This window comes from Condylura cristata, unplaced genomic scaffold, assembly GCF_000260355.1.
Source record: "Condylura cristata isolate star-nosed mole 26May11 unplaced genomic scaffold, ConCri1.0 scaffold00021, whole genome shotgun sequence".
Classification (NCBI taxonomy): domain Eukaryota; kingdom Metazoa; phylum Chordata; class Mammalia; order Eulipotyphla; family Talpidae; genus Condylura; species Condylura cristata.
Window position 1 is genome coordinate 32,454,815 of NW_004567122.1, and position 12,368 is coordinate 32,467,182.

General features: G+C 37.2%; 1 protein-coding gene across 5 annotated transcripts in view; it reads right to left on the reverse strand.

Moving 5' to 3' along the window:
• The window catches only part of NR3C1 (nuclear receptor subfamily 3, group C, member 1 (glucocorticoid receptor)), a 378,201-nt gene that overhangs the window by 19,981 nt on the left and 345,852 nt on the right, over positions 1-12,368 (reverse strand). For 4 of the 5 annotated variants that reach the window (XM_012727927.1, XM_012727928.1, XM_012727926.1 and 1 more), the window contains one exon: positions 2,181-2,347. In XM_012727927.1, coding sequence (XP_012583381.1) covers positions 2,181-2,347 — 167 coding nt within the window. The remainder of the gene's footprint in view (positions 1-2,180; positions 2,348-12,368) is intronic. The other variant, XM_004686838.2, reaches the window with a different exon arrangement.

Consider the following 12,368-nt stretch of genomic DNA (forward strand, 5'->3'; position numbering starts at 1 on the left):
CTTGCAACAGGTCTCTGACCTCTTCTTGAAACATTAATCATGTAATGTAGCTAGTATACTTAACTGCAGCATGAAGTATACAAATTTAATTTTTATGCAGGGATTAAGCTCAAAGAGCATATGGCTTTTAACTGGTGTCATAGTTGGGAGCTTTTTTTTTTTTGGTTCTCAATCTCATTTCAATGCTTTTAGATGGGCCATGTATGCATGCATTTTCTAGTATCAGTGTCTGCCATCCTGCCCCTGTGGCACTGTATGTTTAGCAGAATTGTAACATGTGGTCTCCATAGGCATGTAACTTGTAACTTTTTATAGAATACTTTTAGTTAAAATGGAGAGTAAAAAAAAAATTTAATGCCCATGTTATTAAAGGTTACACTGTCTCATTCTGAATTCCACTCTCTAACATGAATTACTTTGTCAGTATTATACAGTAATGTCATATTGTTCATATTGTTCCCATTAGCACTGCATTTGTATCAAAGAAATAATCAGTTAAGAAAATGCTGCATTTAGGGCCCTCCCTGGTGGCACAGCGGGTTAAAGCAGAGCACTAAAGAAGCTAAAGCCACTTCCCCATGAGTTCGATACCCCCCTGCCCCGAGGAGATCCACATGGCGAGGCAGACCTCTCCTGACCCGCCCGCTGCTCCCCTCAGCAGTGTACTTCCGTCGAGCTGTCTGTTCTGCTCCCCACTCTGTTCCTGGTGAACCCTCTCACTCACCCTCTGCATCTCTGGCCTGTACCCCAGTTCTGTACGAATAAATAAATCTTAAAAAAAAGTGAAAATGCTGCATTTAAAAGTCAAGTGAGGACAAGAGGCTTATTTCTCTTGGGTCTGTAGGAAGTAACACCTACCCTGGTAGAGACACTGCACTAAGTGTGGGGGGGGGTGATTCACGTATGACTGCCTCATTGGGAGCTACTCGACTCCTGTAAGTCAGCATCCTTGTGCTCTGTGTAGGGTAACTTAAGTAATTTTATAGTTTGCTACCAATTAAGATGTAATCTGAACAAAAGGAAATGACTCAATTATCTTAAGGATATGCAATCATAGCTACAACTAAATAGTAATAATCCTCTGAGTGAAGAGCTCATACTATGAATAATATACTTTAAAACTTAATAATTTTTAGGGTCCTTGCTGGTGGCACAACAGGTTAAAGCACAGCACTACGAAGCTAGCCACAGCCACCTCACAAATTCGGTCCCATCCAAGGCAGTGACCCACGTGGCACAGCAGACCTCTCCTGACCCGCTCACTGTTCCCTCAAGCAGTGTACTTTGTCGATCTGCCTGCCCTGCACCCAACTCTGTCTCTGGTGAATCCTCTTAACCACCCCTGCACTTCTGGCCTGTACCCCAATTCTTATGCATAAATAAATCTTTTTTAAAAAAATTAATCACTTTTAGAGAATTCATTCAGTTCACAATGTCTTCAGAGTGATTTAAAAGTAAATTGTATAATGATTTCTTCCAAGTGGATTCACAAGTAACATTAGAAAATTTCATAGTGATTTCCAGTAATAATTTGCTATGGAATGAATTTTTTCTTTAAGGAGATGATACTTTACCCTTGTCAGAAAATTGAATCCCAAATAAGAGTAAAGTGTGTATTAATATAATATTGAAATAGCACAAGTGCCTTCTCTAAAATATTTCCTTTCCTGCCCCCTCCCCCGTAGCTTATTTACCACTTGTGTTCCTGTGTTATAATCTGTACCTTGTCATTCATCATTCATTACCTTATACATCAGAAGGGGCAGGGATGAGCACTAAAGTAGTATTTTATACAACTTATCACAATGCCCTTGGTCAAAGGAGGAAAAAAAAAAGCCCAAAACACTAGTGAAATTATCCTCCTCTGCTTCCTATCGTTATCACTCATTTTTCCACAATGGAATGACTTTAAAATTAGCTTATGGGAATTAAAGCTTATGGTTCTAATAGAGCATTCTGTTACTACTAAAACAATTTAATATGACAAGAGTAGCACTTTCTTAGATCAAAATTTTTGTGTTTTATTCTACTTCTACTTATTTATCCAGTATCATTTTAATAATCCCTTTTTTTACTAGAGGACTGAGGAGTCACCCTCTTCTCCCTTATTTACTTATTTCTAGCCCTTAACATAAGTAGAAACCAAAATTAAGAAAAATAAAACTCTTCAAAACACACACTACCTTCCACTGCTCTCTTGAAGAATACTTTACAGCTTCCACAAGTCAGTACCCCATAATGACATCCTGAAGCTTCATCAGAGCACACAAGGCAGAGTTTGGGAGGTGGTCCCGTAGCCGCTGAGGAGCTGGATGGAGGAGAGTTTACATCTGGTCTCATTCCAGGGCTAAAGAATAAAGAGAACAGCATTAGGATTATAAAATCATGACTGTGGAAGTAACACAAGCTACAGTTCTCTCCATCTTGTCATTCCATAGGAAGCATATACTCACTGAACTGTGCATCAAGAACTACAGGCATTAAAACATCCTATTAAAATATATTTAATAAATATTCATCTATATATTCTTTACACAAAATTAAGAGTGAGGTAATTTCTTTAGAAGTATTTCTAAGAAGAATGGTGAAACTGTGGCTCACTTAGAAATTATAACTTAGTTGTGTGGGAGTTACTTACAATCACCTTTATAAGTCCACATACACTCCATGCATCATATATAAGACTACAGTTGATGGATTCTGTTAATTGTGTAACTGCCATCATGATCAAGACCTAGTATGTGTCCAAATACGCTACAAAAGTGCCTCCTATCCTCAGAATTGTTTAGGACATCAATGTTCCCCCTTCTTTTTAATACCTGATAACTGACATCTTGCTAAATTCAACCATGAAGTTTCATTACAGTCTACCCATGTCCTTTACTGGAGTCAGAACATATAATCTTAATTTGGTCCTACATATCTCATCCCCAGTACTAGGGTTTTTATTTTTGTTTTTTAAATTAGAAAAGATGCACCCATAAACTTTACTTTTGATGCCTAACTTATTGGGCTTACATTAAGATTGGAAAAAGTACTAAGTTTACAACAGTAGGACCGCTCTGCTTTCCTCCACAATGGATATTACCCTCATATCAAAAAAGGCTGAAGAATGTGATCTTCTTTTCCTACTACATTTTTACACATGCAGACTTCTCACCACAAGTGCAAGTCTACGGTTTGCTAGTGAATAAAAATCAATGTTTTCACAATGTCTTTCTATGAAAGCTTTGAAACTCAGAAAAGTTGAAAGAGCCATCAGCCCAGCAGAGATCTCATGACCTTCTCTGAAGTCTCACAAACTCCCGACTAGGCTAGTGAAATCCTGGACCCACAGGAGGGAGAGTGCAAGAATGGCCAGAGACCATGTGACCACCTGTGAGATATGGTCAGTACCCACCTAAATCTGCTTACAACTTGCTGTGACAGCTCACCAGTGCCTGCCCAGATTGTTGATACTCAGGAGACTTGCATCAGGAAGATGCCAGACTGGCCAGAGAACTCGCAACCTTTATACCTCACACCACCCATAAGACCCAGTCATTGCCTGCCGAGACTAGTGGAGGCCTATGACTTTTCACAGAGCTCCACCAGACCTACAGAGGCCTTGTAACTGCTCACAAGATCCCCACCAGTACCTGCACGTATGGGTGAGACCTTGGGTCTACACCCGGGACTGTGTCAACCTCCAATGATAGGCAAGAAACCTGACTGGTGAAGAGGAACAAGCCAGGCCCAGAGGAACCCCATATTTACCAGCTGAGTTCCAAAGCTAAAGCTAAAGTGGATATAAGGAAAAACAACAACAACAAATGGCAACAGGAGTCCTTAAGCAAATACTGTAACACAGGGCAAGAACAATCTCCAGAACTGTAACACAGGGCAAGAACAATCTCCAGAACACTAATTCATAGATAGGGAAGTTATGTACTGCCTATCAAATACAGAATTTAGAACTGCAATAAATAAATTCAAAAAAAGAAATGGAAACTCAGAACAAAGATAATGTACTCAGCAATGTAATAAAGAGCTGAAGAGATAAAATTAAGTAAGATTAAAATGAAATTTAGGGATTTCAAAAGTGAAAAATACAGAATGTAAAAATTTCAGAAGAAAGTTGCCAGTGTTGAATAGAACATTTAGAACAGTGAATCAGTGTAACTGAAGATGCAGATGTGCAGAAAACACAGGAGAAGGAAAGAGAAACAAAATTTCAAAAATGAAGAAACACTCCAAGCACTAAGATAACTTAAGAGAAATGTTAATGCCAGCTGGGGAAGAGAGTGATATGAACAGAAAATGTGTTTACAGAAATAATGGAGGGAAACTTCTTGAATCTGAAGAAAGGCTACATACCTAGATAAAACAAAGTCAACTCCAAGATATCGAATAGTAAAAGTTCCAAAAACAGGGTTAAAAAATTATTGGAGGTAACCTATAAAGATACCATGATTAGGCTAACCTCAGACTAATCTGAAGAAATACTATGAGTGACATGTTACAAAAATTTGAAGAGAAATACTGCTAGTTTTTCTCTAGACTCTTCTTCAGATATGAGGGAGAAGTAAAGGCCTTTACAGTATAGAGGAGCTCAAGGAGTTTGCAACCACTAAAACTAGCCCTCCAAGAAACAGTTAAAGGAGCATACACTTTAAAAAGAAAAGCATACTAAAAGAACTAAACACAGAAACAGATTAAGCCATAAAAATTAAGAATAAAGCTATCACATATCAGTTATCACTTTAAATGTAAATGAACCGAACTCACCAAATTAAAAAAGCATCTAGTTGAATCAGGAAGTGGAACACTACCTTTTGCTGTTTCCAGGATATACACCTAAATTCTAAAGACAAATATAGGCTCAAAAGTAAAGGTGTGGAAAACAATCTTACAAGCAAACGAGACTAAATAAAGCAGGGGCGGCCATACTTATACTGTACAAATAAATTTTCATTTAAACCAGTAGCAAGAGATAGGAAAGGTCACTATGTAATGACAAAGGAAACAATACATTAAGAAGGCCTAATACCCATTAACATATATGCACCAAATGAAGGATCACCACAATACATTAGGAGTACTCAATACTTCATCCTCCCCCCAGCCTCTCCTGCCCCTCCCCTCACGAGAGTCTAAGATCATATAGCTTTAAAATGAATTCACCAAAGCTCCAAAAATGCCTGTCTTGGACAAAGTCTTCCAAAAAACTGAAAAGAATTATTTCCAAATGCTTTTTATGAGGCATATTATTCTAACAACAAAAACAAAGACAACACATAAAAAATTTCAGACCAATCTCCCTAATGAACAGATGTAAAAATCCTAAATAAAATCCTAGCAAAATGAATCTAACAATGCATTAAAAGAATCATACATCTTGACCAGTGAGCGTCATACCAGGAACACAAGGATGATTTTAACATCCCCAAAACAATCAGCATCATCACAACAAAAAGATATAGAAAGATTAAAAACTGTATGATCACAGCAACAGATCATATCATTTGATAAGAACTAACATCTATGTTGAAAACTCTAGAAACATGAGGTAAATGTAACATTACACAATAAAACCCATATATGAGAAAACCATAACTAATATACTTAATGGTGAAAACCTGAAAGCTCTTCCTCTAAAATCTGGTACAAAACAAAGATGTCCATTCTCACCCTTGTTACTCAACATGGAAGTTCTAGCTAGATCAATTAGACAAGAAAGAGACATAAAGGGAATAAAAATTGGTAAAGAAATAAGGCTATCATTATTTGTAGATGACATACATATAGAATCCTCAAAATTCCATGGAAAGACTAATTAAAACAACTAGTTTAGCACAGTGGCAGGGTATAAAATCAGCACACAAATCAGTTGCTTGCTATACATATACGATGAGATATAAGAAGAAATTAAGAAATAAAATGAAAACACTGTTGAAATAGAGCATGGCACAAAGAAATGAGAAAATATACCCATGTTCAGCAATCCCAATAAAAATATTAATGGTATATTTCAAAGAACTAGAGCAAATACCACTAAAATTTAAAAAAGACCCCAAATAGCAAAAGTAATCTTGACAAAGAGAGAAAGAATGGAAATATCACACTTCCAGGCCTCAAGCAGTATTATAATGCCATAATCATTAAAACAGCAGGTACTAGAACAAAACAGACACAGAGACCATGGAACAGATTTGAGACTCCAGAAATAAACCCACATGTAGATGGACAGTTACTATATGACGAAGGAGCCAAAACATACACTGATAGACTCTTCAATAATGTTGGGAAAAGTGGACGGATGTCTGCAAAATAATCAAACTAGGCCATGATCTTATACCATACACCCAAATCAACTCAAAATAAGACGTAAACCTGAAGCCACAAAATACATAGAAGAAGCCATTTCATGGCATAAGTCTGAGTGATGTCTTTAGGGACTCATCGCAGACAACAAAAGAGAACAAAACAGCTAGAACTACATCAAACTAAAAAGATTCCATACAGTGAAAGAGACCAAAACTAACAGGAAGACACCCTACTGATTGGGAAAAAAATATCTGCACATCATACATCTGATAAAGGACTAATATAATACATATACAAATAATGCATAAAACAATACCCAAACAAATAATCTAATCAATAAATTGACTGAAGAACAAAACTGACACTTCTCTAAGGAAGATATAGACTGAAAACAGCCATAGGAAAAATGCTCATATTTATTAGAGAAATGCAAACTAAGACCACAATCAGGTACCATATCTCACACCTGTGAGAATGGCCCATATGTGAAAAGACCAGAAATAACATGTGTTGATAAGAAAGTGGAGAAAAAGGAACTTTCCTACACTGCTGGTGTAGACTGGTATAAAGTGCCGGCCACGGGTCCAGTCCTTATGAAAAGCAGTATGAAGTGACTTAAAACATTACATTTCCAACCCAGTTATTTCTTCTAGGCATCGACTCCCACCCCTAAAATTAAAAACACTAATTAATCCGAGGGGAAATTTACACCCCCATGTTTATTGCAACATTATTTTCTAACAGATAGAAACAACTTAAGTGCCCCAGAACAGATGAGTGAATAAAGAAGATGTGGTATACACCACAGTGAAATATTACTAGGCAATCAAAACAAACTCGTACTTTTTGTAGCAACATGGATGGAGCCTGAAAGATAATGCTAAGTGAAATAAGTCAGAAGGAGAAAGATGAATGCTGGATGATATTACTAATATGTGGAACATAAATTAACAGTCAGATAGGCAATCTTAAAAACTTGGATAACTGGCTATAGAACTGAAGCATCCAGAGGGGGAGGGATGGAGAAGATGAATTAGTGCCTTATCATGGTCAAAGAGGTAACAACAGAGAGGGAAGGAAGCCTGGTGGACCATGGGTGAGTGGGTGGCGGGTGCACAATGGTGGTAATACCCAATAGGGGTATCCCAATATTACCTTAATTAAAAAATAAATAAAAACAAACATAATGGACTGTGATGGAAGACTATGGATCTTGGGAGAGCTAAAATGACTACACCTGAGCGAAACCTCCTAAAAATAACATTTTTCTTTCAAAATATTAACTATTTTAAAAATCCTTCTTCATTAACAATAAAATAAAAACTGAGTAATATTCCAATTTTTAAAAAAGCTGAAAGATCTATAAAATGGGCACATACCAGGTCCTCCCTGGTGGCGCAGTGGGTTAAAGCACAGCACTAAGAAGCTTAAGCCACTTCCACATGAGTTCGATCCCTGCCTGCCCTGAGGAGATCCACGTGGCAAGGCAGACCTCTCCTGACCCGCCCACTGCTCCCCTCAGCAGTGTCCTTCCTCGATCTGCCTGTTCTGCTCCCCGCTCTGTCTCTGGTGAATCCTCTCACTGCCCATGCACCTCTGGCCTGTACCCCAGTTCGGTATGCATAAGTAAATAAGTCTTTTTAAAAAATGGTAGCATTTAGGAATAAAAGTAGAGTTGGTATTATCTCTGTCATCTTTCATTACTTCATGCTTGTGTTATTATCAGCCAGTGAGAGTGCTAAATCTCAACTGTAAACATGCTTACACTAATTCATAGAGCAGACTAATGTAAAAAGGTTGTTTTAGTTATCAACATGGTTAGAAATTTTGTTAAGTATCTCATTGGTTGTTCTGTTATAGGAATAAATGTTAAAAATTGTAGAATGACAACTTTTAGATTCTCACTTTCAGTAGGCTAACAGTTGCCAGCTCTTGTCTGCTCTTGAGGCTTACTACACCCTGCCGCCCTCTGCTTATTTAAGAGGCTCAGTCAACAGGACAAGGTTCCCAACACCCCATTTCTGGGAATAGGCCCCAGGGTTTCACATCGTTCCCTGAACACCACTATCATGAAGATTTTCTGGATGCTATCTTATCATAAGGCATTGATTCTCTGCTAGATTTGGGAGATTGGATTAAGTACATACTGAAAGCCTACACAGGAAAAGAATAACCTGAAATGACTGCTGTAGGTCTGGCACTCACTACTCTTGATTAATGGAAACTTGGGACTAATGGAGAGGAGCTGCTCTGTGCCAGCTTTATGGAGGGAGGAGGAAGGTTTTGGAGTGAGCGAACAGAGCAGTCTGTTAGGGAAGCAAAAACTTCCTTGGCTTCTATTCTAAAGATGCTCCTATTCCTGCTCAGCCCATCTCTGTCATCTGACATCTATTTTTAGGAACCAACCAGTTGTTTGCACATTTAGTGATGGAAAATGAGTGTAACAATGATTTGAAAGGTTAATTCTGTAATGTCTCCTCAACCAGTTAAACATATTTATAAACATTTACATATCTGTGTATTTTACATTTTCTATAAAGGATATGCTGTAGTATTTTAGAGTTTTAAAACACTTTCATGAATACACTCTCACTTATCTCAAGAACCCTGTGAAAAGGCTGTCATCACCCCAGATGAGGTCACACAATAGGAGGAAGTTTATTAGGGAGCCTATCTGTGGTCAAATCATGTCATCTTCAGATCCCAGCTCTACCACTTAGAAGCTTTTGTGACACTGGTGAGGGAGGAATACAGTACTTAGAGCCTCCATTTTCTCATCAGAAAACTCATGTGTGTATATTTGTAAAACAATGGAAAACAGAAAGGCTAGCACATACTTCACACATTGAGAAGACAGTAAATTGATGGTCATTCTTTTCCTCTCCATGAAAATTAAGTATTTTTTGAAAGCATTTGTAAGTGGAAAGTGGCTAAACTAAGTTGAAAACACAGTATTCCCAAATTCTCACATAAACAAAATAGGCTCAGGCACTCACTGGTGACAAAAGGGAAAGTTAAGCTTAATGAACAAATAGATTGAGAGAACTCTATGTAAGATTCAGGCTTTTGGCATACCTTCAGGGACTCATTCATTCTAGGCTACATCAGGTAAGAACAGAGTACATAGAAAGATGCCATGTATTCCACATACATAACTGGAACAAAGTCAGCTTTTGTTACATAAATGCGAAAATAAAGAAGCCTGAGAAAAATGGATAAATGGAAAACAATATTCATTTGCAAAAGTGAACTCCTATGAGACTGCTAAAGGATAGGGGTACAACAAATTAGCTAGAACTCAAAGGAAAACCATAAGGAATCTTCACCCTTAAATAAGGATGCATAGCAGAAGAAAAGGCACAGTATAATTAATGTATCTATTACACTCCCTTTGAATGGAAAAGCTAAAATGTCCTGGTCTTTGCTCAATGTGTATTTATAGTTCTGCCAAGCAATCTGAAGCTATTAAGAGGATCTATTATGAATTTACTATATCTCGGTGCTTTCTTGAGAGTGAAGAGTCACAGGAACAAAATGCCTTATTCCAGTTGACTACCTGAATGCTATTTCCACTCAGAATGGAGATTGCTGGACTCAAGTCATTTCTGAGACTACCCAGTTTACATTAGTAACTTTATGTTAATGCAAAAAGCTAGGTTTTTCTACTTAACTGTCTTTTAACAAAAGCATTGATGAATGGAGCATTTGGCTAGATAGTGATGGGTAGAGTATGGAAGTACACCAAATATGCAAGGAAATTATACCCTTTCATTTAGCAGACACTTCCTGGTACCTGAATGTCAAGCACTGTGAATACACACAGGTTATATCACATATAAAAGTCGTATCATGCATGACACGTATTACTGAAATATGAATCCTGATTAGATATGAATAGCAGAACAGTTTTTAGCCAACTCTTGTGCCAGTGTATTCCTAGGATAAGAAATACCAACTATATTAAGACAAATCCAAGCTTGCTATCCAGTTTGCTAACATGTGTGTGACAGAGGCTACATCACTTAATCTGTTTCATTATTAGTATACCTTATGTGTGAACTACAGATAGTAGAATTATGTAAAAGTTCTGGCATACCCTTAGTGAATATTGTTCAATACCTGTATTTCCTTCACCTCCATTAATTTCTTCTCCCTCTGCCAACTCTACCTTCCCTTCTGGGGAGTCCCAAAGAAAGAGAAGTGGTATAATCTTTCTTGTGAACCAGAAGCTTAAGTTCAGGTAACTGTAGATTTTTTTTTTTACATTATACCCAAATTTGACAATTTAATTTTTAAAGAATTAGTGTTGTAATGTAGAATCCAAAATTATATAGGTGAGCATTTTAAACACTAACGTAATAATCCATTGCTTTGTCTTGAACTTTGAATGGATCATTTATCTATGACCAATTCTGTACTTTCATACATTTCTCACAGATCTTACAAATGTTGACACGCCATATTATACAACGAAGTCACACTTGTCAAGTTCACAATGGCAGATACAAACCTTCCAAAATTCTAAATTTTTTGGTAACCTCCAATTTTTAATCAATGGGCAACAATGACTATCCGTTGTTTTCTTTAAAGTAGTAAGCTCACTTCAAACAGTCCTGAGAAAACATTTACTAAATACCCAAAGTTGAAAACCAGAGATTATCCATGGGATTCTATGAAAAAGGAAGTCTGTGCAGCTCACAACTATAACAGTACTATGTATCCCTTTCTTTGAGATATTCATTAAATGATACATGTAGCATAAGTACTTTCTGAGGCTTTCCATTTTTGAAGCTTTCACATGGATAGAAATTTATAAGACATATATATTTAAGAGTAGAAATTTTTGCAGTATTTTGTTTTCTTAAATATATTCTGAAGTACTGTACTCTTTTAACTGTGAGTACATGGAAGTGAATAGTGTATACTGGGTGCTAAGATACCAGCAGTTAAGAAGCCAGCAGTTTTCCTCATCACTGCTTTTGTACCATGAGTACAAAAGTCATTAGAGTGAACAAAGCAAATACCATCTGTGTATCATCATCAAAATAGTTCTGAAAGGGTTCTGGGGACTCCCACAGGTCCATGAATTACATTTTCAGAATTGCTATTATGAAGAAACTGAGAGAGACACTTCTCCAAAGATCTGCAAATGGCCAACAACAGGCATATGAAAAAAATGCTCAACATCACTTATCAGAGAAATGCAAATCAAAACCACAATGAGATACCACCTCAAACTTGTGAGAATGGCCCATATTAAAAAAAAAAAAAAAAAACTAGAAACAACAAATACTAGTGAGGATGTGGTAAAAATGAAACCCTCTTACACTACTGGTGGGAATGCAAACTGGTTCAGCCACTTGGAAAGCTCTGTGAAAGTTGCTCAAAACACTAGAAATGGATCTATCATATGACCCAGCAATTCCATTCGTTGGAAATTACCCAAAGACTCAAAAACACTGATTTGAAAGGAAACCTGCACTCCTATGTTTATTGAAACACTATTTAGTATAGCTAAGATATGGGAAAAAACCCAAATGTTTCCAAACAGATGAATAGGTCATAATGTATGTGTGTATATATTTACATGGAACATTACATGATAACAAAGATAAATTCGTGCCATTTGTGGCAACATGGATGGAATCAAAAGGGATGATGCTAAGTGAAACAAAGCAGGAGAAAAAAAGACAAGTATCAGATGGTTTTTTTTTTATGTGAAATATAGAGGACCCAACCAAAATGTCAGGGGGAAGAAAAGCCAAAATGTGTGTGCTAACCACAGACCTGAGGCATACAGCAGGGGAAGGACAAGGCAGGAGTCAAAATAGGGGAAGGCAGTGCACAAGAATTGTGGTGATGAGTAATGGGTGGTACAGTGGGTGTGATAACTATGGGGACCACACTGGAAGGGAGAAATCAAATACTATCCCAAAACTAGCAACGATGTTTAAAAAAAATAAAAAATTAAAAAAAAATGCATGAGGCCCTCCCTGGTGGCGCAGCGGGTTAAAGCACAGCACTGAGAATCTAAAAGCCGCTTCCGCATGAGTTCGATTCCC